At 44.3% G+C, this 24,354-nt stretch overlaps 1 protein-coding gene across 2 annotated transcripts; it reads left to right on the forward strand.

The window, feature by feature from the left end:
• The first annotated feature begins 535 nt into the window (after positions 1-535).
• Positions 536-16,479, forward strand: INCENP (inner centromere protein). 2 transcript variants are annotated; one of them, XM_067295906.1, is made up of 17 exons: positions 536-672; positions 797-910; positions 1,822-2,603; positions 4,627-4,678; positions 4,812-4,845; positions 7,174-7,252; positions 7,813-7,864; positions 8,192-8,309; positions 8,397-8,531; positions 10,339-10,448; positions 10,843-10,963; positions 11,501-11,623; positions 12,266-12,438; positions 12,717-12,807; positions 14,012-14,125; positions 15,239-15,398; positions 16,134-16,479. In XM_067295906.1, the coding sequence occupies exons 1-17, from the start codon at positions 536-538 to the stop codon at positions 16,346-16,348; spliced, it is 2,610 nt and encodes an 869-aa protein (XP_067152007.1). In that variant the 3' UTR covers positions 16,349-16,479. The 2 variants fall into 2 exon arrangements, with proteins under 2 accessions (XP_067152007.1, XP_067152008.1); XM_067295907.1 differs by lacking the exon at positions 14,012-14,125.
• Positions 16,480-24,354: the final 7,875 nt, after the last annotated feature.

Below are 24,354 nucleotides of genomic sequence, written 5' to 3' on the forward strand. Positions count from 1 at the left end.
TGACGCTGCCCCCACCGAGCCGCCCACACCATAGAGACGCCGCCCAGACGCAGCGCCCGCCTCACCCCCACAGCGCCCTCGCGCGCGCACACGCAGCCCTCCCCACCCCGCCCGCCACCCTGAGGTCGTCACGGCCGGCGCCAATCAGAGCGCGCGCCCCCGCCCCGAGGCGCCTCTTATTGGCGGTCGCCTCTGCCCATCACTCCCGCCTCCCTTTAAAACCACGCAGCCTAGCTGCTTTTCCTCCCTGATCAGCCCCTGCCTTCTCAGCGGAGTCTTCCACAACCACAGACTCCGGCACCCAGAGGGGCCTAGATTTTGAGCGCTCTGGTGCCGCCCCCTGGCCAATGGGAAGGGCGGGTTCGGGGCGGCGCGCAGGCGATAGGCCGGCGGGGTGGTGACGCCAGAGGGGCGGAGGGCGAGCGTTAGGTTTGAATTCCAGGCGCGCGGCGCGGCAGGAAGGCGGGGCTGGGCCGCGCGGGCGGGCGGGCGGTTGGGGCCGGGGCGGCCGAGGCGAGCAGCCATGGCCGAGGCGATGGCGACGGCGACGGGCCCGGCGCAGCTGCCGGCGTTGTGTAACTGGCGGCTGGCGGAGTTCCTGCGGCAAGTGGACGACACCGACCTGGTGTGGCTGCGCGAGATCCGCGAGGAGGCGGCCAGGATGTTCAGCAGGTATCTTCCCCCCCCCCCCCCCCCCCGCCGCCGCCTTTCCTCACGCACCGGACCGTTAGGCGCCGTTAACGGCCTCTCCCCGCGCTCACCCTCGTCTCTCTTCCCCCCTTCCCCCGCCGCGCAGCCACTACAGCGACGAGCCGGAGCTGATGCCCAAGACGCCGTCGCAGCGGAACCGGCAGAGGAAGAAGCGCCTGTCCGCCCTGCAGGACGAGACCCAGGAGCCGGGCAGGAAGAGGTAGGCCCGGCGCCTCCCGCCCCCCCGCGCTCAGCGAGCGCCCCCGGCGTCGTCCCCTCGCTCCCCGGGGCCCTCACGGCAGGAAGGGCCCCCGCCTCCAACGGGGTGGCCTTCCTCCCCCCCCTTTCCTCACTCGCGGAAAGCTGGGGCTGGAGGCAAGGAGCTGGGGAGCAAGAGCGAAGTTAATGCTGCTTGGGGTCCAGAAAGCTGTAACCGAAAAGCAGCTGTTTGAGAAGGGTGAATTGGTTAAAGGTATAATACAAAGCTTTCTTTCGAAGGAAGCCTAAAGATGGGAGTAAGCTTCTGAAAACCTGGAAGAACTTGCTTGAGAAATGCAGGTTGCACAGAGGACAGCCTTCTCCCCACGATCTTTCCTCTAATGCTTGTTCTTTTGTACTATTAAAGGTTCAACTATGTGTTCCGTTCCAGAGCTCTTATTAACCTAGTGGTCTAAACGTGTCATAACATCAAGGTTCTCTGTTGAAAATGCACTGTGTAAATATCCTGGCTTTTGTCACTCAGTTTCTTTTTTATGTCTGCATTTCTTTTTTTTCTGGCTCTCTCTTCTTCCCTAAAATGGCTGTGTTATTTTAGTTACTTTCTGTGTATATTGAACTCTTCTATGGGCTCTTCTGCATCATTTAGCTTTGTTGTCCTGCACGTTCCAGTTTACCTAAGGAAGTGCTTCAAGCCCTGTGCTGTTTCCAGCACGTGCTTTACAGAACACTAGTAAATTGCTGTACGGAGACCTCACAAATAGAGATGTAGACAAGCTGTTTTTACTTGCTATGTTGGCCATCAGAAAACAGCTGTCTCCAATCTGCAAATGAATAGGTACAGAGCTGTGTTGTTAGGAATTTGGGTCTATTCCTGAATCCAGTTCCAGTCTAACACACTGTTTCTATTGTTAGATTATCTAGACGGCGGAAAAGCAGTATCAAACCAGTATCCTCCAAGCGATATTCTCAAAGACTCCAAAATAAAGAAAACTTGGAACTAGTCAAGGTTGTGGCTGAAGAAGTCTCCTCATCTGGGACGAGATCCCAGATCACAACACCTGCTAAGTGCTCAGAAGTCCCTACTGAGAAGCCTTCTGTCCAGTCAGTAGAAGGGAAGATTCCTTTAGTAGAAATTAGTGTCAATGATCGCGTCAGCGCTGAGTTACACCTGCAGAAGAGCGCGTCTACACCAGCAGAGAAGGTCTCCACAACTATCCTCCTGAGCCCAAATGATGCTTCTCCAAAGGAAAGCAGTGCTGCAGAATTGCAGCCTGTGCTTGCAGCCTCTATGCTGGTGGTTCCTCATACCCCTGAGGCAAAAGACACAGGAGAAAGGGGTGTATCTAAGTTGAAGATAGCAAATGCAGCTGATACTACAGTCACTGTAAATGAAGAGCCTAGGGCGGAGGAGGTAGATGTCTCTGCTCGGGTACCAGAGCATAACGAGGCGTCCGAAAAGGAGCTTCCCCAGCGCATAAGGGATAACCCAGGGACTCCTACAGGCTCTAGACTGAGCCGTCGCTCCGTGCGCAGGAGTCTGATGGGTAGACCTTCCACGATTCGCAGGACCTCCTTGGCAGAGAAATACTCACTAGCCAGCAAAAGGGAAAGCATCATCCGGAAATCTGTCAGCAGGACAATGGTCAAGAGGAAGGCAGCTCGGAAGTCATCCGTGTCCTCCAGTCGCGTGAACTGTAAGTTTGAATGTTACCAGAAAAGTTTGCTTTGCACCATTCCTGCTTGCTTTGTTGCTCTGCTGCTTTCTACTGCTGAAGAAAAGCTATGTTAGGGAGCTAGTTCTTCCACCTGGGTGCAGCAGATGATCTTTCTAGGTTAGACAAACATTCAGATCAATGTGAGTGTTCAAAGTGGCTTTCTAGAAACCTACCTGACAGAGAAACCTTTGACATATTAACTGTGCCAGCTAATAACTTGTGGCCTGCAAATTCAGCCTTGTGTATCATGTGGGAGAACGGTCTTAATGTCTTCTAAGTTTCTGTGGTGGCTGCTTGCAAAATTAAGAGGAAGCTAGTGGATGGGGCTCTTAAGCGGCTCCTAGCAGCAACCGCTTCTTAAGAGGGGGCTCTCACAAAAGCTTGTGTGTTTTCTGGGAAACAAGGTAGCTACTTTTTGAATCCACTGCTCTTTAAACAGAATCTGGCTGGTAGCTCTAGAGCCCCTGTTTTGAGAAGGAAATTCTGAGGCTGAGCTCTGTAAATCTATTACAAAAGTTTGGAAGACCATTTTAAGTTGCAGTAGAGACAGATTTCTGTGAAGAACATAAACTGATTTAAATGTTCTGATTCAACTGATTTAAATGATTTAAATGTTCTTGCTACTGGAATGCAATTATGGGATTTACTGCAGGAAAACAAAGTGATGGATGTCACCTCTTTTGAGCTGAGCAACAGGCAAAAAATAAGTGGCTGTTAAATGGTGAACGAATAAATGACTCCTGAAATGCAGATGATGCAAGATAGGCTCTTCTGTGCAGTTCAGGGTGTCGGAAGTTCAGGAGAGATTGGCTCTTTTGCACAGCATACTTGGTTCGAAGGATAGTACAGCTGAAAGAATGTTACTGTAATGTTTTAATCTACAGTGTTCTCGCTGTGTGGGATTTGTGCTGTGTAAAACTGAAGTTTCTTGAAGCGTTATCCTTGTACAGCAAAAACGGGATATATTTGGACAAACACTTTATTTTCTTCATACCAACTCAACTGTTCTATCTGAATGTTTTTCCAGAACCATAATACCACACTCCCTATAGCTTTTTCTGTGTCGCTAACAGGGTAATGCAGAGCTCCGTGTAAGCTTCTGACTCTGCTCTGAGGGCTCCCAAAGGAAAAATGAAACTGTAGGGACAGTGTTCTCAGCTGTAATTTTGATGACGAGGCACTGAAGTTGTTCTATCTGCATGGTCTAAATAAGTTTTCATGATCAGGATCTGGATTATCTGAGAGGCTTAAGGAAGGCTTTATTCCATCCCTCTGTTAGCAAAACCTGAAAAGACTTTCTAGCCCAGTCTAAAGTTCTGGATGTAAGGAGAGTAACTGTGATGTTTCAGGCAGCTCTGCTCAAACTGGTTGATGTCCGAAAGTCCAAAGCACGTGGCCATTGCATAGATGTTAAGCAGCTCCACAGTAGGTGTTGTCTCTGCTTCAGATCACACTGGATGCGTGTACAGCGTGTGTGTCTGTATTTCTTTTGATAAGTTCTCTGATGGAAGTATGGGAGCCCTGACGCAGCACGCTGTGACTGCGATGTCTGTGCTTGTTTACTCCTTTAAGATGGAGGCTGCATCTCCTTCTTAATCGTTAATGGTGGTTTCCAACCTTTGTTGATACTTAAAAGCTAGATACCGTTGAGCCACCTGGAATACTTAGCAGGAAGCAGCACTCTGTAAATAATGCTGGGTTTTTAACTACTGCTAGTATTTGGATATAGTCCTGCAAAATGAGTCTGAGCCCAAACTGAGTCGCTCTTAATGTAAGCACATGGAATATCACTTTGAACTCATCTATAACTGAAAATGTGTGTTTTTATTAAAACTGTAGGCAATGCCTTCTCTAGTGCCGCTTAAGTTGCCCTTGCTTGTAGCAGCATGCATCTGAATTGCAGGGCAATAATCCAGGAGGCAGAGCAAAAGCCTCTACAAAGTCTAGAATGAGTCTTGGCCTGTACCTGTATATTAGAGCTTTGGCTTTTCTTTCCATTCAGGTCCCAGCCCTGGAGAGGTGCCAGCGGATGAAGAAACAGTTGTCAAAACTGGGTGAGGCTACCTTAAGAGATTCCTTTAGCCTTAAAATCATGGTTGGAGGCTTTCTTCAGTGGCATTTTTGATTAAAAAATGCACCGTTTGCAGATAACTATTAAATGTGGCTGCCTTCTTTCTTTTCTTGTAGGCCTCATTCTGGACCTTGTACCCCCTCAAAGTTGGTAAGTTTTGAGCAGAAGTTAAAAATGTTTCTCTTTGTGCGGACTTGTGACTAAAATGTGTTAAATGCGTCTGTTATTGGGGGATTAGAGGGACTCCAAACACAACCAAGTTCAGTCAACATGGTTGTATAAAGAAATGAATAAAGAATAAATTGAATAAAGAAAGCTTAGAGCAGTTGGCTGCTGAGGTCTAATCTTGAATACATACAAGAGCATATTTATAGTCTACCTGGTTCCATAGACTAGAGAAAGTTTGATATTGTCAAGTCAATCACAATGTTTCAAAATCAGTATGTGATCACGATGTTCCCAAAATCAGTAAAACAAAAACTAGAAAAGTTTTTATCTGGGAGAATGAATGAGCACATGTGACTCAAGGCTTATTTTGGATACAAGTGGAGGTATCCTGTCAGCGTCGTGTTAAAATCTGAGACGCTGCAAAGCTAAGGCTAGCTGAAATTAGAAAATAGCATTCTCTTTCTCATCTTACATAAACATATATAAATGTATACATTTTAGGAAAATAAACAATTGATACATACCAGCAATACCAAGGTCTGAATTTGATGCCTATGTGGAATAGGGACTGGCTTTCTGGCTCTTGCTGGAGATAAACTGTATGAAAATTCAGTGCTGACTCTTCATCCATGCAGATAAATAATCCTGAAATTTAAAAAAGGGTTTTAGTTGTGTGGAGTTTGGACACTATTACCATCTTGGTATTTTAAAAGCTCTGCAAATTATATAAAGCTTGTCAGTTTGTGTTACGCTGACCACAAAAATCTGCAAAGATCATTCAAGCCAAAACATCTTCCTCCAGAATTCTCACTGGCCTCATGAGGAAGATGATGTCAGGATTATGTCAGTGTTTTGCGCAGAGTCGCGTTAATTCAGTCTTTGATTGTTGAAAGTGATGGAGCTCTATGGCCTTAGCACTTCTGTAAGGAAAGACAGGCTTATACATACTTTTTTAGCTGTGCTTTTCCACCAGCTGCAAAAGTTCAAATGAATGCAGTTCTTCTAGTGGCCATGGATTTTAGCTTGTCTGAGTTGCAACTGTGGAAAAGCTTGAAGTGAAAATGTTAAGTGGGAGGGGAAATCTGCTTTGCAGATATGAGAATAGGACTAATCTGTCGTTTCTGTACCCCGATGCCTTTATAAATGCAATCTTTCTAGTCTGCATAGTGTATTTGATCTGTCATTGACCTTCATATTGTATTTCTGTGCTGCTGCTGTTGGGAGTGAAATCTTGTAGCCCACCCTGTTGTTAGCCTGGGCCACCAGGTTACCTTATCCTGTCTATCGACAGTTTTCTCGGCAAACCAAACATGGTTTCGTTCCTGCCAAAGACTACTTTTGGGGATTGAGTAACTCGAAAATGCAGTGACTCGGCAACCTCTTCAAAACAGCAAATATTTTTGTCCATAGGAACAGATAAAGACAATACCTGTATACAGGCTGTTACCTAAAGGTCAGATTTTTCTCAGGCCTGATATCCGAATTATTCAGATCATATGCTTCTGTTGGCCTACAAGATGCTTTCTACTACTATACTATACTTAGTATGCGACTCTGTATTTCGGGTGAGGCTCTTTGTCCTTCCTAACTGCTTCCTTAGTTTCCACACTTCTTTTTTCCTTCTCCTTCCATCTCCTTGGTGGCTGCCAGCCTACCTGCTGGCCAAGGTGGGTTGGGAGGTGGGTCTTGATACCTTCAGTGGACTTGATGCTTGTATTGCTAGCAAAGTGCAGGTTTCCAAAGCCATTGCCGGCTCTCCCGGAGGCGTATAAAACCATTATTACAACTGAAGGAACTTCATACCAGTATAAGTGCAGAGAAGCCAAATACCACTGCATATCACATTACTAACAGAACCAGATAAATCAAGGAAATGAGCTGTTTGTAGTTGCTGTCTCCCTGCTTGTCCATTTGTCCTTGCTAAGTAAAATGAGCTGTGCCTGATTCTTTGCCTGAAGTCCAGCAACCATAAACAGATTTCCATCTTGGAAAGCTTTGTCCTTAATGGCTTATGAGTTTGCTTGCTCAGTCCGAGTAGCAAATCCCTCATTGTGGACATTCATGTTCTGTGTTAAAATCTGGGCTTCTAGTGATGACATGACAGCAAGGAGTTTACTAAGATGGTGTCCTGAAATATCTTTCACAGCTGGAGGTTAGGACTTAACTCTGGGTACTGGTACCACTACTTTCCCTTACGTATTCTCTGGCCATATTGCAGACCATCTAAATCAGTGCGACAGCATGGTTTGAAACAGTAATTGGCTGTTTCTGTGGGAGAATTGTGCCGAAACCTATTTGCTTTTTCTGCAGAATCTCCAAAGTCCAAGAATGTCACTTCGCACTCGGAACCTCAACAGAAATGAGCAGCTGCAGGAGACTAACAGCAAAGGTAACTTCCAGCGGCTTCTTTCCAGCAGAATTTTAAGAGAAGTTGTGGCTTTGTTGGGAGACTGTCTGGAAGATTAGCTGCTTGGTTTGAGAGCCTAATCAGGTTCAATATGAAAGACTAATCTGATCTTTGACAAGCAAGGATTTGTTTCAAGAGATTAAGAGCCGGAAATTCTGTGCTGGAGTTGTCTTTTCTGCCCTGGGAAGCACATGGAAATAGGTTGTGATGTAATGAAGGTGGAGGGATATGTTATCAAGTTTATGGGAGGCCTAATTGAATGCGGAAGCAAGCAGTTGCTCTGAATCTGTACAGAACATCACAGCATTGTATTAATGCCAACTGCATGACACAGGTGACTTCAGACGTCTTCGCTCTATGCTTTGAATGGTGCCGTGTGGTTACTCGCTGAAAGCAAGTAAGGTCCTGCTGTGCATAATTCATGGCAACTTTTTTGCTATTTAGGCAGGAGAGAGAGCTGCTACATCTGTCTGCTTTCAAAGCTGTGCCAGGATGGAGGTTTTTTTGGCTAGAACTAACTGAGTAACTATGTTTTCTTTCAGAAAACAACTTCAACAAGAACGGGGAAACCCAGGAACCACCGCAGAGTGCCAGGTATATTCATAAAATCATTCAGGTTGGAAGGCGCCTCTGGAGATCTCTAGTCAAGTTCCCTGCTCAAAGTGGGATCAGTACTGAAGCGTTGTTAAATGGCTTCAACGTTTTGTGACTATGAAATTTCTGCAGTAAGTTTCCCTGCCTGTAATAAAAAAGGGTTTAATTTGTATCTTCTATCATATTAGAAAATTTTTCTTGGATAACTACTTGAGTATACAAAATGAAATTTCTTTCAAGCTAGAACAGTTTGCATGACCTCTTTTTAAACCTGACTTTGGCACTCAGGAGGGTTTGCCATGTATGATCTATATTTCTTCCTCACAGGAGAAAGCCAAGTTACAAAAGAGCTGTGGATCAACGCTATGACAATCAGCAAGCAGAAGATGGAGGGCTTTCTCCTCCAAGAAGGAAGACCCCATCCCCTCCCTGCCCGGCCAGCAAAGTAAGATGCTTGCATCCCTGAGGCACTGCACCTAGACCTCTTGCCTGTTTAGTCTCCTGAGGATCACTTTTGGCACTCTTCTCACAGGTTGTACGTCCTTTCAAAACATTTTTGCACACTGTGCAGAAGAACCAACTCCTCATGACCCCAAGTTCTGCGGGGAGAAACGGTGTAATGAAATCTTTCATCAGGTACAACACTCCTCTCCAAACTGACCCTAAGGTAAGACAAGACTAAGTCATAGGCTAGTAGATGATGGGCTGATGGGTGTCCAAGTTAAAGCACAGATGCCAAACAACATTCCTGACCCATAATAAACGAAGGAATAACTTGAAGTTCTCTGTTTACACTTACATCAACTAAACAAACTTGTGATTAGACAACTCCCTAAGGATTTCTAATCAGACTCTAAGCTATGCCATTTCTGTAATATTCCCATGCACTATTAGCATGTGTCAGTCAGAGGAAGGAAAACTGGAAAGAACTGGGAAAGGAAAATCAAGGGTCTTGAATGCTGCAGTTTGGTGTGTGTATATAACTGAAGTCTGCGCAGCCAAAGTCTCCTTTCTAAGGCTTTTCTAATGAGATTTTCAGCAAGTGTCTATTAAATCCAAGCTCATGATGTTCTGAGGTTTGTCAGAAACTTTGGAGCTCCTTGCAGGAAGAAATAGGAGCTTGTCCTGAAGCAAGTATGCCGATGTTCAAAGTATGCCAACAGTGTCGGGCAAATACAAGGGTGCCACTTAATGGGTGCACGCAGGGTGAACATTAGAAGCTAGTGTACGAAGCATAAATTGCTTTTACTTCTCGTATCCAACAACTTGCCTATGGAATAAGGTAATTCTAGGACTTGTTTTACTTGAGAGAGAGGGGGACATCCTGCAAAAATTCAGTTTTCCAGCTTCTAGCCTGTATGTATTGCTTAAAGCTGTCATAGTTGCACTGCTTAATGAGTCTTGCTGTATTCCCTAATGATAGACTTATCTGCTGAAGCAGTGAAGGATTCAACCTTTAATGTCAGCAGGAACATGAGTGAGATTAGATTAATCTCCATATTGGTGAAGGAGCTGATGTGATGAGAAAATTCTTCCGATTAGTGGATCCTTTGCTTCTGTTTCATTGAATGTTGTATTTTAGGTTTCATTCCAGTGCAGGCAGCTTTCCCCTCAGTGACCTTTTTTATTTGGGGACTAAACAGAACTAAGTAACACCAGAGAAATAAGATATAATCGCTAGTTCTAAATTAGCTAGTTTGGGTACAAATAACCATCAATCTTGCAATATGGAGCACAGCATAAAATAAAAAATAAAAATAAATTGCAATAATAATTGGCAATTGGTGTCATGTCAATTCAATTTGACATTGAATTAGTTTGTCTTAATCTGTTTGCTGTGACTTTAGTGCTGGCTGTATCTTGCTCTCCTAATTAATGATATATTTAGGCTGAGTTAGTTGGATTGTTTGTGAAAATGGGGAAAAATGCCCTGCATTTCTGTCCAGATGGTATATGGGGCTGACTGTGTGCCTGAAACAAACTTTAAGGACTCTAAATGGTGGTTTACTGTGAGAGAAATCTTTGTGGGAAGCATAGAAGCCAATGTGAATTTTCACTTGAAGTAAGCAAGGTGTTTCCTAGAGTACCATCTGTCCCTGTAAATCTGCAGGAAATCAGTGGCTTGGCAGTGATACTGCTTTTTTGGTTGTTTTTACTGGTGTAAGTCATGGGGCTGTCTGGAGCCTCTGCAGAAACTTCTTGGACTTTAGGAGCTGATGGTTCTGTTTCAATTTCCAAGCTCCTCTTGCTCTTAAAGATTAACTCTACTGCCTTGTTTTTCATTGCATCTGTTCCCAACCAGGGATGACCACATCACAGGCTACTTGAGCTCTTTCTCAGGCTTATGATCTCCCCTGGTTGTGGCTGCAGCTGCAGCTCCTTGGTGTTGTCTCTGGGTCCATAATTACCTGAGCAGGCTGGGGTAGAAAGAAGCCCTTGCAGCTGGATATAATCACATTTTTGATCCACCCCAGGAAAAGGAGAGGCAAAAGCTAGAGACTCTGAGGAAAAAGCAAGAGGCTGAGCAGCTGAGAAAACAGAAATTGGAGGAAGAAAAAAAACGGCGACTAGAAGAGGCAAAGCTGTGAGTATATGCTTTCTACCTTGTCCAAAGTGCACACTCTGGGCTTGTAGGTCCTTGCATCTAGGTCACTTGTCTTGCAGATTCCATACATGCAACCAAAATTCTTGTTAGCTTGCTCTCACACTGCTAAGGCAGTATTTGTTCTGTTGGTGTCTATCTAGGATGCTACTAAAAAGTCTAACTTTTTCACCCAATTGCTGCATCAGACTCTTGCCTTAAGTCCTCTGTCTCAGATGAGGCTTAAATATTGCTAATATTTAAACTAATGGCCTACTTAGTTCATTGAATTTTGTGCTGCCCAAGAGCTTTGTTTGTTTGCTTTATATTTGGGCTGTAAGGTCTGTGGAAGGAACTCATCTAGGCTATGTGGATAAAGTCAGGCTACGTCCTACAGGAAACGTGAGGAGCGTCTGCGCAAAGTGTTGCAAGCTCGGGAACGGGCAGAGCAAATGGAGGAAGAGAGGAAAAGGCGCATTGAGCAGAAGCTAGCTCTGTTTGATGAGAAGACCGAGAAGGTAAGACCCAATGTACCTGTAGAGTTTATTGTGGAGGACAAAGAATCCGTTGAGGTAAATCATGCCATGCTAGTGTGCCTTCCAGAAGAGGAGCTGAGGCCGCTGAAATCCAGAGAATGAACTGGAAAAATCTTTGAATAAAGATCTTTCCAGAAATGTGGCATTCAGTGAGTTTGAGCTGCTGTATTGGTCTTAGTTACAGCTAACGGCAGATTAAAAGCTTTGTTTTCCAGAATTATTAATTTTATGCTTCTTAGCATGTATTCTGATGGTTTTTGTTGTATTAGATGTAAAAATATCAGAACAGAATCTTAACCCTTCCTGTGGAGATCCAAAGGAAGGTCATTTCCCTAACTATTACTGTTCAAAAATAATGCCCCGGCTCCATTGACTCCTGGTGGCAAAGAGGGGGGAAGCCTTTGCTTAATAAGTGGGTGGGAGCTCTTCATCCTTGAGATCTACTGCTATGGTACTTCACATGCCCAGAGAACTGTCCCATCTGAGACTAAGGTATTCAGCCAGATATGTGTGTCTTAGGTGCGGGAAGAACGGTTGGCAGAAGAAAAAATCAAAAAGAAAGCAGCTGCCAAGAAAATGGAAGATGCAGAGGCCCGGCGCAGACAGGACGAAGAGGCCAGAAAGCAAAAAGCACTGCAGCAGGTCTGTCCCGGGGCTCGTGTGTTAATGCCCCTGTTGCCTATCACCCTGCATGCAATTAGAATGACTGCGATCTGCTACGATCTTTGTGAGTGAGGCGGCCAGCAAGAATATTAACACTAAGCAACTGAGCAAAAATTATGATACTGGAGGGGAAATAAGCTTAGGCTCTGTCCTTAAAGCTCTCTGCAGTGCTGTGCCTCCTTTTGCAATATGTTGTGAGCTGTTATTGATGACTGCGAGGCAAATTTCTTCTGCAATCCTGGGCAGGTTCTTACTGAAGTCCTTAACTGGTGAATCGGCAAGTATTAAGTTTCTCAGTTAAGGAGACTGGACAGCGTTATGTGGAAAGAAGTAACATAGCTTAATCTGTCACCTCTGCTGCATGTGGAGAGAGATTCAGGGCATGGTCCTGGCCATTGGGCCCTTTGGGGTGCATGGTAGACAGGGTAAGGCCAGCATTGAAAATCGCTGGAAAGATGATGTAGCTACCTTGAAAGCATATACTCTACCCGTTAGTTGTGTGTTTCGCTGCTGTAGTGATAGGTGCTGAAAATTGGGTCAAAAAAGCCGACCCTAGTTTTGTTTGTTCTGGAACCTGTTCCTATACAATGTGGGGTGAGTAATTTGTCTTGTGCTTACCAGGAGGAGGAGGAACGTCGACACAGAGAGCTAATGCAGAAGAAGAAGGAAGAAGAGCAGGAACGTGCTAGGAAGATTGCTGAGCAGAGACAGGCAGAACAGGAGAGAGAAAAACAGCTGGCTGCAGAGAGAGAGCTGGAGAGGAAGAAGGAGCAGGAGAGGATCCAGGCAGAAAAGTAAGATAATTATCCATTTATGTACTAAATTTTGTGCCAGGACTTTGAAGTGAAGCACTACTGAAAAGTCCTAGCAGAAAAAAAGAGCTGTTTTGTGCTGTCAGCGCAGCTCTGGGTAATGAGCTGCCAGGAAGAAATTCTGGGCCTGATAAAGTAGCAAGTAGGGTGGGGAGTGCCCTGCAAAGCTGTAAGAAAAGAGGGACTTGCAGCAGGCCCTGTGGATGGGGGAGTGCTGCTGTGTAGTTTTGAGTGTGATAGTCTGTTACTTTGGTTCTCAGGCAACGCGAACAGCAGGAGAAGGCCGCTCGCCTACAGAAGGAGGCGTTGGCTGCTAAAGAACAGCTCCACAAGGAGGTGGAGAAGAAAGAAGTAAGGAAACTGTTTCTCAGCAGATGCTTACAGCCAGGTGGATCTGACTTGAGTAGCCATTACTAACAGCTTCATAGCTCAGCTGCTTCTAAGAACCCTGAGCTGTTGCACTTCTGGACTTAAGTTAACAAAAGGTGCTTTCATCCGTAGGGTCTGCTCTGTCCTTTTCAGAATGTGGTGCTCGCTCCCCTGAGATGGTAGCAGGGCAAGGAGAAAGGACAGATACTGCACATGTCAAATTCAATTGAAGCTTGTGGCTCTTCCCCCTTTCTGTGCCCAGGTGTATCTGCACCTTTCCTTATACCAAACAATAAATAAGCCCAGACTCTTTAGAAGCAACGTCTTAATTTTATGCTTGTGCTGTTTGCTGCAGAAACACAAGTACAGACTGTAAACTTTGTCAGGTTATTTTCTGCAATGGTCAGGACAGCACAGGATAACTGAGCAGGCTTTTCTGCTTGTGGTGTTGAAGAAACTCCTGATGCAGCTGGGCACACTGAGGCTTTGCTCAAATAGCAACATGCATTTTCACCTGAACAGAGACTAATAGCCCACAAGTTATTCGAATAACTTTTGGAATGCCCCTTTTCAAGGATTCATGAAGTTGACGGGCAACCAGTGGGAGACCTGTGTGCCACTTGTCCTGCACTTAAGACTGGGTGGGATTTATCTCACTCTAGATGTTTACCATTTGAGTTAGCAGCCTTTTGGTTTCCTTTACATTCAAAAGGAGGAAAAAAACAAACAAACAAACAAAAAAAACCATTGAGGTGAGATTCCTTTGACCTGCTTTGGATGGTTACTGTAGCATGGGATGATTTGGCCTCTAAAGAGACTATGCTACTGATCGTAGTCTCTCTAGCCTTTTCCATCTGCATATGGTCAGGCGGTTTCTGATCTTTATATCCTAAAGATCGGGTCAATAACTAGTTTTTTCAAAGCATAAGATCATCACGTTACAAGAGGAAGACAACTAATATTCTTCAGCGGGAAGATCAATGAGTTACTATTCATAGCAATGTGCCACGTTATGAGGAAAGCTGAAACTGCTGCATTGTTTTTGTTTACTGTCTGTACTGTGTTCAGACTTGCAATTAGATGTTTAGATTTTTTTTTTGCGTGTCAAATAAATGGATCCCTGGGTTAGTAGAATAGCTTAGTTAATGAGGTTAAACTTAATTCATTTGTGACGTGGGCTTGCCAGCAGGAGGAGCAGTGGCTAGCAGAGATGAAGAGGCAGGAGCGAGAAGAGAAGACACTGCCAGAGGAGCAAAAGGCTAAAGATGTAGCCCAAACACAGCACCTAGAAAAGAAAGAGGTAATTCTGCTCTCTCTGGTGGAATTTCTTTAAGGGATCACATCAGAGAACTTTGATTCCAGCACTGATGTGCTGTTGCCACGGGCAGTTTTACCATGTGTTTTTTTTTATTTCCCTTCAAATAATGAAGGGATCCTGTAAAATCTTACCCTGGTTATCTGAGGCTGACTCCAGGTGGCCTTGAGTAAATGACCTGAAGTGAAAAGAAGGAAAGGGAAACAACAAATACTTGTCATGGTTTTCTGATTGTCAGTACAAGGAGGTGGCTATTAAAGTTCCTTTGCTTCTCTTAATTTCTTCTGTTTGAATACTGACCCCCGCAAACATCAGAGATGTTTAAATAGCGATGTTTAAGTTCAAAGATGGAAACAGCCACAGGATGGCAGCAGAGTCTGTGGGCCAATATTGCATTTGCGAACCCTACTGATGTGACTTGAGGTGATCCTAGAAGTGAATGTTCTTGTCTGGAGCATTTAAGACAGACACACAGATCTTTATTCTAGCTGCTTGCAAAGCTATGTATTTTAATCTTTTTATTTAATTATTTTAATCAAAAATAGTGAAATGACTTTCATAGGCTGTTTTCATGACTGTTTTTAGGAAGCGAAACTGTTTCCAGTTTCCTAGAGACTTACTCCTCTTAAGAACTGATTTACATTTTGTGGTTAGTGAAATGTGCAGTTCTAACTTCTCATCTTTTCTGCATTTTTCTTCAACTTTTTCTGCATTTCGCTCAGTCATGCTGTTCCTATCAAAATTACAATGAGTGTCCTGAGCTGATGATGTGCTATAGTGCATTTCTGAACAAGATAATGTTCAATTTAATATTATTAAACAAGACCAAGAGTTCTAGCTGCAGAATATTTGAAGGACATTGCTCAGCTGCAGCTTTCAGGATGTAGCAACTTCATTTAAGCCTTGCTTGTATCAAGTGGAACTGCTGTGTCTGTATTAGATGGATGTATTGCTGGCTTGTCCATGTCATACGTAGCTGCGTAAGCAGCCTAATTAAACAGGAGAAGGCAATGTAGAGTTGTATTCAAGTGTCCCACTACAACTCTGAAGCGTAGCATTATGCTATTGTATCTAATGACTGTTATATCCATCTTCTAGAATTCTCCTGTATGCAATTCGTACCAGATGACTCCACAGGCCCTGAAAGGTCCTAAACCCCCCAAGATAAATCCAAATAACTATGGAATGGATCTGAATAGTGACGACTCTACGGATGATGAAAGCCAGCCCCGAAAGCCCATTCCTGCCTGGGCTAGTGGTACGTGTCAGCAGGTTGAAATCTGTATTGAGAGTTCCCAACATTCCCTATTGCAGCTCTGCTCCAACTGATGATAAGACTTGGTATAAGATTTTTTTTCCTAGTTAGTCCTACTTACACAGAGGTGCTAACCTGTGGCAGTGTGGGTGGAGTGTTGAGTCAAGGACTCCTCTGCCACCTGGGACCTCATGGGATGATATTGGGGGACAGGACTCTTAAAACTGCGTCAGCTGTGCTGCTAGGGTCATTTTGCCAGTATAAGTGGAAGAATATTCTGAACTAGTGCTCTGACCTTGAGCCTGCTTGACACTGGCTTTAAAAAGCAAGACCCGTGTCCAGATGTCACGGGCCAAGTTCCAGACCTGCTGTTATCCTGGTTCTGAAATAGTCAGTTCCACTGTTATTTCATGTTCCACCTACTCAGGGGAGCTGAAATGTTGCCTGGAAACTAATTGTATCTGCAGGAGAAAAAGCTGCGAGACCTTGTTTCTTGTAAACTTACTTCAGGTCCTGGACAGAATTCAGTACATGCAATATTCGCCCTCCACGTGGTCTATCCTGAAGCTTAAGGCATTACCAGTGTGCCTTAAGGCACCAAATATTACAGGAGTTTCTCCTGTCCCACTCCTCATATGATTAGTAATGAGGGGAGCAGGGACACAGCACATACAAACAGTGTACACAGCAATTTCAATTAAAATAAATTAATGACAACTTAATCTTCTGTTTCTCCAGGGAATCAGCTTAGCCAAGCTGTAATCCGCCAGTACTACAACCCGCCCAACGTTGATGCGCTCTTTGGGGCGATTGCAAGCCCTAAGCTGGAGGACATCTTTTACAAAAGCAAACCACGCTACTTCAAGCGCACGAGCTCTGCTGTCTGGAATTCCCCGCCATTTGCAGGTGCCAAATCAGTTCTAGGTCTGCCATACAACCTGAAAAAGTACTGAGGTGGGCAGTGGCTGTCTCCTGTGGAATGGTGGGTATGCATTTCTGTCCCACTAGGCGAGGAAAAGAGTTACTATTCAGTGTCTGTAAATCTTTAGGTATTAGCATTGAATAAATGTCAGCTCTTACTGGGCCTTTTGCATTTTCTGTTTTGGGGGGGTTGTTTCTCACTGCTCGGCAAAACGAAACTTCTGGGAGATCTTGCTGCTGAAAGATGCATCTCCTTTTTAACCTTAGCCTGAAGTTAGGAAACGTTTAGACCTTTAGGTCATCAGAACTCATCGCCTAAAGCAACGCGATCCTCCCCTCTTTGGCCAAGCAGGCCTGGTAGCTGCTGCCAGCTGTAGAGGAAGGTTGTCAGTACTGTTCCTGCCTGTCTCGAGGCTGAAACCAGAGTACTTGCACAGCTAAGGACCCCTGCGTGCATCTTGGGTAGAATCCAAATACGTGCTACTGAACTGCTCCAAGAACAAGATACTAGCAGGTATGGTCTTTATCTGCAAATTGCAAAAATAGATTGTTTTTCACTCATAGACTTTATGCCAACATCAAGTGTGATGGTATGGACAAGCTATATTGATAATGATGTTACCCCAGCTCTAGGAGGTTACTGTGAGGATTTCTCTTTATTGACCTTTCTTTAATTGTTGGAGAAAGACCCTGCATGTAACTGTCTCCAGAAAAATCTAAACTAGCATAAGCAGGCTTTGTTATTCTAGGCTTTTTTAAACGAAATTGTACAGAGGTTCTGATACAATTTTTTTTTCCAACTTAAATTTCATGTTTGTAGCACAGATTGGATTGAAATGATGAGTTTAGCCTTAATCCCTGGCTTGCTCTTTTCTCCCCTGTGCCTATTTCATTTACTCAGCATCAAAGGTGGTTTTATTTTTAGGCCTCTATTTTGCACTTCACATATTCCATAAGACAGTGTCAGATGGAGTATTATCAAAACCCATCTCTTAATGGCAAAATCTCAGCTCAGATTTTAAGCTCCAAGATCATCACTTGTTATTTTGGTCGGTCCTTCTACACCTAATTCACAAACGGCACTGAGACGTTCTCTGCAACGAGCTCCTTTTCATAAAGAGACTAGAGGCGTCACTAGAGCACTACTTGAAGATTTTTTTAAAGGAAACAGTTGCGTTATTTCTCTAGGTTGCTGTGGAAATTTGTCTTGTGCATAGGAAATCTGTCTCATTCTTACCTCAGATTCATCTTTTTCTCGAGGCTTGATTTGTTTTAAAGATGGACAAATATGTTCATGGTTGCAATTCTAGCAGGCAAAAGACTGAAGACTACCTTTTTAATGTACATATAACCAGAGTGATAAAAAAAAAAACTGTGTTGGAGACTATACAACATGTGAGGAAACTGCACCTTCCCTTGTGCATGTGGTTAATGGACTGTTTTCAAGATGATGTCTTTAAAACTGTGTGGGTCTTTATATGTCAAAATACAGCAACTGCTAGATGCTATGCTATTGATCAGTGTATAACTGAGATGATTGTGCTTTGATAGATGCTCTGTAGACTGAATTTTGTACTACAATCCTAAAATGAACTTGGAACCTTTTTGTAAGAAAGCTTACTGAAATGGCAGAAACGCCCTAAATGTTGAATGCCCTTTGAATGTTTGACAGTAGTTTGATAAAAGCGAGTTAAATCATCCCTTTTGGACTTCTCTTCTGGACTCTTCATAGTTTCTTACTGGGGAAACCTGCAGTATTTTGGAACCTGCCCTTTGGGTTGCTCGCGCACAGTTTCCTTAAATTAGGAGCGTTTTACCTATGGAGAACTTCGTAATTCCTTCTCTAATAGAAAATATGTATGCTGTGGTAACCTTGCAGAATTTGCTGACAAATTTATTGTTCTTTTCCTTCTGGAAACTGGAAAAGAGACAGTTTGGCATGGTGATCTATTCCCAGAAATCTTTGCTAAGAAATAATGACTTCAGTCTGGTTTGAACTGACTTATATCCCTTGCAACTCACTTCTATTGTTGTCTAAGTTTGAAAATAATCAGAATTGCTGCTGCCAGATGGAGCAGGAACTTCACTCGCATAGGGTATGGAGCCACGGTGTTGGTATTTATTTAAAAAAACAAAAAACAAAAAACCCCACCCTGGGAAATTCCAACTAAGATTTCTTTTTTTAAAGAAAGCTATTTTGGCTCTTGATTTCGGGTATTTTTTTAGTTTTGATTCCTGCTTGCCCCAGCAGCCTTCTCTGAGCTCGAAGTACATGTGTCTTACAGTACAGTCTTAGAGGTCTGCACACCTATTTCTGCAGGACGTGTCGGAGACGTTAAAGCATTGCACAAATTTGTAATCCAATCGTAAAAGAAAAGTCAATCTTCCTATTTCTACATAGACTATTAATATTATGTACCTCCACTTTGTGTCCTTTTATTCTTCTCTACCTTATGTCACTTCATCTATTTTCTCTTGCTCTGAACCTGTTCTGTTCCTCTACTCTAATACTGGGACATGCCTGGTTCAGGGCATATTTTTTCTCCAGTGAGCTGACCCTCCTTGGAGGCAAGGCTCTAGGTGAGTGTCTTGCCTGTGGACCGAACTTCAGCAAATATTGCACAAACAGGCTTTAGAGGCTAGTCCTGAGTGAAGACAATTTTAACCATAAAAAGACAGCTATTCCTCTGCTGTCCGAGACAGAACCGTGGTTAAATGCAAAGCTTTTTTTCCCTCTCTAAATCAGCTTCCAGGTTCTGTTGCCTGTTATTCTGATATCAAACTGTTCTATAAATCAAAAGTGAAAGAATGGTAAGGTCCACCTAAGTCACTGCAGCTAGTGAGCAGCTGATACCTAGAAGAGTATAAGAACAGAACAAGTATAGAGCGGCATTTCCTAAATGCATTTGCTTGGCCATGAGTAATTTGCAACACTATGTTTTAAAAAAATGCAGGGTGAAGGACTTGGGTAGCCACAGAATGGTTGCTTCTGCTTGGTGGCTCTGCTTAGGTTGTCCTGGGTTGCCTCTCAGGTGGGGCTCAGCTCTGCAGCTCTATACAAATCCAGGGCCTCCAAGAACTCTACCGGTAGGTGCCAGTAAATTATTCTGGCTATAACAACCTGACTGGCTTCCCAGTCCATCTGACCTTAGGATATTTATCTATGGGCCTGGGAAACAATGACCCTAATTGAGCAGCCAACTCTGAAGAGCTGTTGACAGAAAGCACTCCCTAAATAGCCTGGGGGCTGAGAAGAGGCAGCTAGGCCATATTTGCAGAGAGGATTACACAGAAGGTGTGAATACAGGGAAGGTAAATAGTACCCTCTTTCACAGAACTGAGGGACAGGGTTTTAGGCAATCTGTCCTCAGCCTAACCTCCTAGGGTCTAAGGAATGTAAGTGCCCTTGAGATACTAGAATCTTTCCCAGTACCCATCAGGTTATTGGCTTTAAGACCAAGTCCAAAAAAAGAGAAAAGGTTTTTAGTATTGTTATTAGCAAGACAAGTGTTAGACACCTTCCTGAACAAGGAATAAATACTGGGAGTTCAAAGCTGAACAAAAAATTTAGAAGGCAAATACCTGGGTGCCAAGAGAAAAGCTGTTTCCAGTCATCCATGACCACTTGAGCTTGGTAACAATGATAAAATCTATAACTATGATTTTTTTGCCATAACTGCTTTGCAATGATGAAAGGGCCTCAAAGAAAATGCTCATACGGTCATCCCTAAACCATTTTACTTCAATTTTATATCACTGACTTCAACAAAATTACATGTTTTGCTCCTGTCAGTCAGTAGATGCTTCAGGGTCATTCTTTAAGGTAAGTAGAGTGGGACTTATTCCTGCAAACTTCAACAGTTATGGGTTTTTTTTGTTTAAGTTCCTTTGAGCTGAGCTGTCACAGTTAGCTTTGTTTAGAACAAGGAAAAAAAGATAGAAAATGGAAAAACCCTTCTCTCCGCTTACCCAGTCTTCTCAGTAGCACATGGACTAGGACCATGACCCAGGGCATCTCAACGTGTTCCCAGGATCAGTGCCATTTTCAAGCATTTCCTTCAGGTTTATTTTTTTTGGTGGGATCCCAAGCCACGTGGCATGCCTGGTCCAGTTTGGGTTCAGAGGTGCTGAAACTCTGGCAAGACGATTAGTTTCAAAGAACTAGTGCTATTCAAAATCACTTCAAGTGGGCATGAGATTCTGGCACCCCGGACAAAGCCTTAGCGAGACTTGGTTCCCCTTATCTCTGCCCATTTACAGTTATGGCTTACTTTGGCATTCTCTTTTCCAGATTAAGCACCTAAGTGTCCTTTGTCCATTGAATTAAAATAAAGCTAGTGTATGTAGCCTTTGTGCAACTGGAGTACCTGTGACTGTTCTTTGTGGTTGGTGCCTTTCTTGGTTCTCCTTCCTTGGAGGCTACGGCTGTGTCCGGGGCATGCAGCCCTGTCCAAGGTAGCCTCTTGTGCAGCGTGAACCATCAGCTGGCAACCAGACACATGTGAAGAGGTTGCAATTGTGATGGAAATGGGCCAAGGTCAGGAGTGTTTGGAGAAAATGGAGCCCTATTTAACCTTCCCCTGGTTTTGTTTGACTTAATTGTAGCAAGTGAAGACTGAGGTGACAGGTATGTTTACTGTAGAAGAGAAAAAGGGATGCGAGTCTGTTGGTGGGATACAAAGAGCTCAAAGGGCTGCTGCACAATCATGCCACCCTGGAAGGCGTCTGGGGGTCAAAGCTGGGCTGAAGCATGCAGGCTTGGTTCAGGGGCTCTGTTCCTTCAGCAATGGAGGAGTTTGGGGAGGGAGCAAAAGGGGCTCTCTCCCCAGAGATCTCAGTGCAGGTTGGCCATCTGCCCCAGCTGCAATGACGGGGAAGAAGCACTGCATGCCCTGGTGCAATCAGCCTCTCTGACTTCTCCCTGTAACTTTCCACTTCCAAATGCCACGAGGTTGCTCCATCTCACCTGCCACTACCTTTCGGTCCAGCTGGCTGACTGTCCTCCAAAGTGCCTGTTTGCATTGCACAAAACATTGACTCAGAGAACAACAAACAAATGAACAATCCCCCTGCGGCAGCCCAAGCCCAGTTCGGCTATTTCTTGCCCTCAGAACCCTGTGTTTCTTGCACCTTCTCCTGTGCACCTTTTATCTGCAGATGCTCGCTAGTAAGATGGTTGTAGGTTTTTTGCTTATGTCCTGTACGGATGTTTTTCCTAAAGCCTCAATGTCTGATTTGCTTCAGTCCCTTTTAGTTCTCACTCTTTGATTAGAACGAGGTTTATGCATTTGCCCATGTATCTTTAGCAGAAGGCTGTTGCCTGTAGTCATTCCCGATGCCTTTTTGTCACTCGGTTCCAGGCAAGGTAGGTTTGCCCCCGGTTGGTTAGCGCTCCATCCCTGGTGCGCACAAACTGGTCGGGTGCGTTAGAGGGAATGATTTTGTTCCCAGTAAACTCTAACAAGTCTCAAAGAGCAGAATGGGGCTAGAGGCCCAAGTTCTTAGGTATGCACTCAGTCCAAGGATCTTGACAAGACCTTGGCTCAGCCATGAGCTCCCATGAAGAGATGCAGCTTCAGAGCTACCTCCTAGATGCAGCTTCAACTCACACCTGACCCTTTCTCTGTAGCTACTGTGCTGCCTTCTTGTGCCTAGACCAATGGGGCAAGACTAGCGTTTCTCAGCTTGTGAACTGGGGATAGTTAGTAGCCTCAGGATACTAGGAAGCAGTCCGTAAAGTGGTTGCAGAAGAGTAAAAATGATGTGCGTGTGGGAACAAAATGAGAAGAAATAAAAGTTAATTTGGTGCTAAGAGAGAACCACAAAGGCAATGCTGCCAGAAACACTCCATAAGGTTTGGAGTTTGTTGGGGGGTGGAAGGAGTGTTTTAATATACATTATATATATATATATATATACACATATGTATGTTTGTATTGTTTGATGTTTTTCCACTCCTGAGTAAGTTAGATTGTCCTAGGACTATAAAGAGTGTGGAAACTGCACAAATGCCTGCTCTGCTCAGTCTGGACTTACTGCCATGGGAGTAAAACCCTGCAGCTGAGGTCTGTCCCCTATTTGGGCTCAGTTTGGAGTTTTCCCCTGCTCCTGGCCTCTTCAGTGCCACGAAGCAAACAACAGCTTTATTTCCATGGAGCATCCTGCAAGCTGTGCAGAAGGAAGATTTCTAGAAATGAAAATAAATGATGTAGAGGTGGAGTGTTTACAAGTCTTGCTGATACCCACGGTGTCTCTCACTGCGTTTATTCTAACTCATACTGCTCATTGAGCTTGGAGATGGGAGAGCTCTGCACAAATCAGGACCCAACCATCTGAAGCAAACTCTCCCACCAGACCAACCCTAACATAGCATGCTAAAGAAAAGGAAAACCTGCAAAGGGGAATTGCAGCGGTCATAGTGTAAAAGCAAACTTGGTTCTGTACTACTCTGTTGTAAGACAAGCTGATGGTTAAATCTTTCAACATCTGGATCATGAATAAGAATTAAACAGTTGAGTGGAGACTTTCATCTGCCTCCTTTCTCGATTATCCAACCTGCATCAGCCACCAGGTGGGACTCAACAAAATACTTTTCACCACCTGCTGTCACATACCCCAGAACAAGGGGGCCTTGAGGTTTCAACAGCAAGCAACTTGTTAAAGCTTGTCTGTACCTTAATATTAGGAACACTTGAAAATAGCTGCCTTGGTCACATCCAGTCATAATGCATTCACGCTGTCCTCTCTTTCTACCAGACATGGAAAAAAGTGGTATGCTGTTAAACTCACCACATCATTTCTGATTCAGAAATGAGGTGTGGCTTAAAAAATTTCCACACCTCTGAATTTCGGTCCTCTCACAGCAAACACAAGGCATCTTCTTGTGCTACTGGAACTTGATTTGGGTCAGTGAGCAAAGTGGTACTCGGAGCGGCGCGCATTCAGGGCAGGGTCCACACCAGCAAGGGCACAGTCCCGGGGCAAGACAGGCAGAGCAGGTCCAGTGACGGTAACTGCGGTTGACCAGCAGCCCAGATTGCCAGGCAAGCCATGAGGCAGGTCTGAGGTCAAGCCATGGAGCCAAGTCAGGGCCAACAGGGTCCACGGCCAGGTGCAGGCAGAGCTGCAGCATCACTCCCAGGCAAGAAAGGCCTGTGGCCTTTGAAAGACTGACACGCACTAAATTATAGCCCAGTTAAATTTACTTCCATACATCTATCCCCATTTTTCTTACCAATACATACTTACTTTGAAAAAATCACTTTTGTGGAAAGAACAGAAAGCAATTTTGAAGCAACACAAAAGGAATGAGGGAGAACTGTCTTCTCGAGACTCCTTGCCTGGCTGCAACTTTCTGAAGATTAGTTTGTTGATTAATAGAAATATTACTGGATGTGCAGCTCAGTAGAGAATTAACCACTTAGAGATGGCTGAAACCACTTTTTTTGTTGTTTTTTACCCCCAAATAGACTTCTCAGACTTATCAAATATCAGTTCCTCAACCACAGCCTCAGGTGGTAGCATGGCCCATCTCAGGAAATAACAGCATTGGGAAAATGCTTGCCAGGCTCGTTCGCATCAAACTATTTCACCAGATAGCTCAGTCCTGAAAGCGAACCCCAACATTTTCACATCCTTTCTTTCTCCTGGTCCCTGCTTTTTCGTCTCTGTGCATGCAGCCAGAGATGCCAGGTTTCCCTGAACTTGTGCCCTGAGATACGGGACCCGCTCCAAAACACACAGGGGACTTTTCAACCGAGTTTGGACCCAGACTTTATCTTTGGATTGTTCAGGGATTAGCCCGAAAATATTATTATTAATTAAATTGGCTTCTAGTGACCCAACCGTTGACAATATTGTTTGCAGTAGGAAAACAAGAAAAACAAACACTTTCAAACAAATCCCCAAAAGACATTAAGCAGCTTAGAGCGTAAATCCAGATTAGCAGTCTTTGCCAAGGGATACATCTTTCCAAATGCTGTTTCCTACCTCCAGGGCCATCACGCACCTTCTCAAGAACTCTAGAGCTTATTGTCAA

This window comes from Apteryx mantelli, chromosome 4, assembly GCF_036417845.1.
Source record: "Apteryx mantelli isolate bAptMan1 chromosome 4, bAptMan1.hap1, whole genome shotgun sequence".
NCBI lineage: Eukaryota > Metazoa > Chordata > Aves > Apterygiformes > Apterygidae > Apteryx > Apteryx mantelli.

Bases quoted from the DNA above. Each gene is read 5' to 3' on its own strand.
- INCENP (XM_067295906.1), top strand. From the start codon at position 536: ATGGCGACGGCGACGGGCCCGGCGCAGCTGCCGGCGTTGTGTAACTGG. The intron at 12,439-12,716 runs GTAAGATAATTA...TTTGGTTCTCAG, and splicing joins GAGAGGATCCAGGCAGAAAA to GCAACGCGAACAGCAGGAGA. The intron at 12,808-14,011 runs GTAAGGAAACTG...TGGGCTTGCCAG, and splicing joins AGGAGGTGGAGAAGAAAGAA to CAGGAGGAGCAGTGGCTAGC.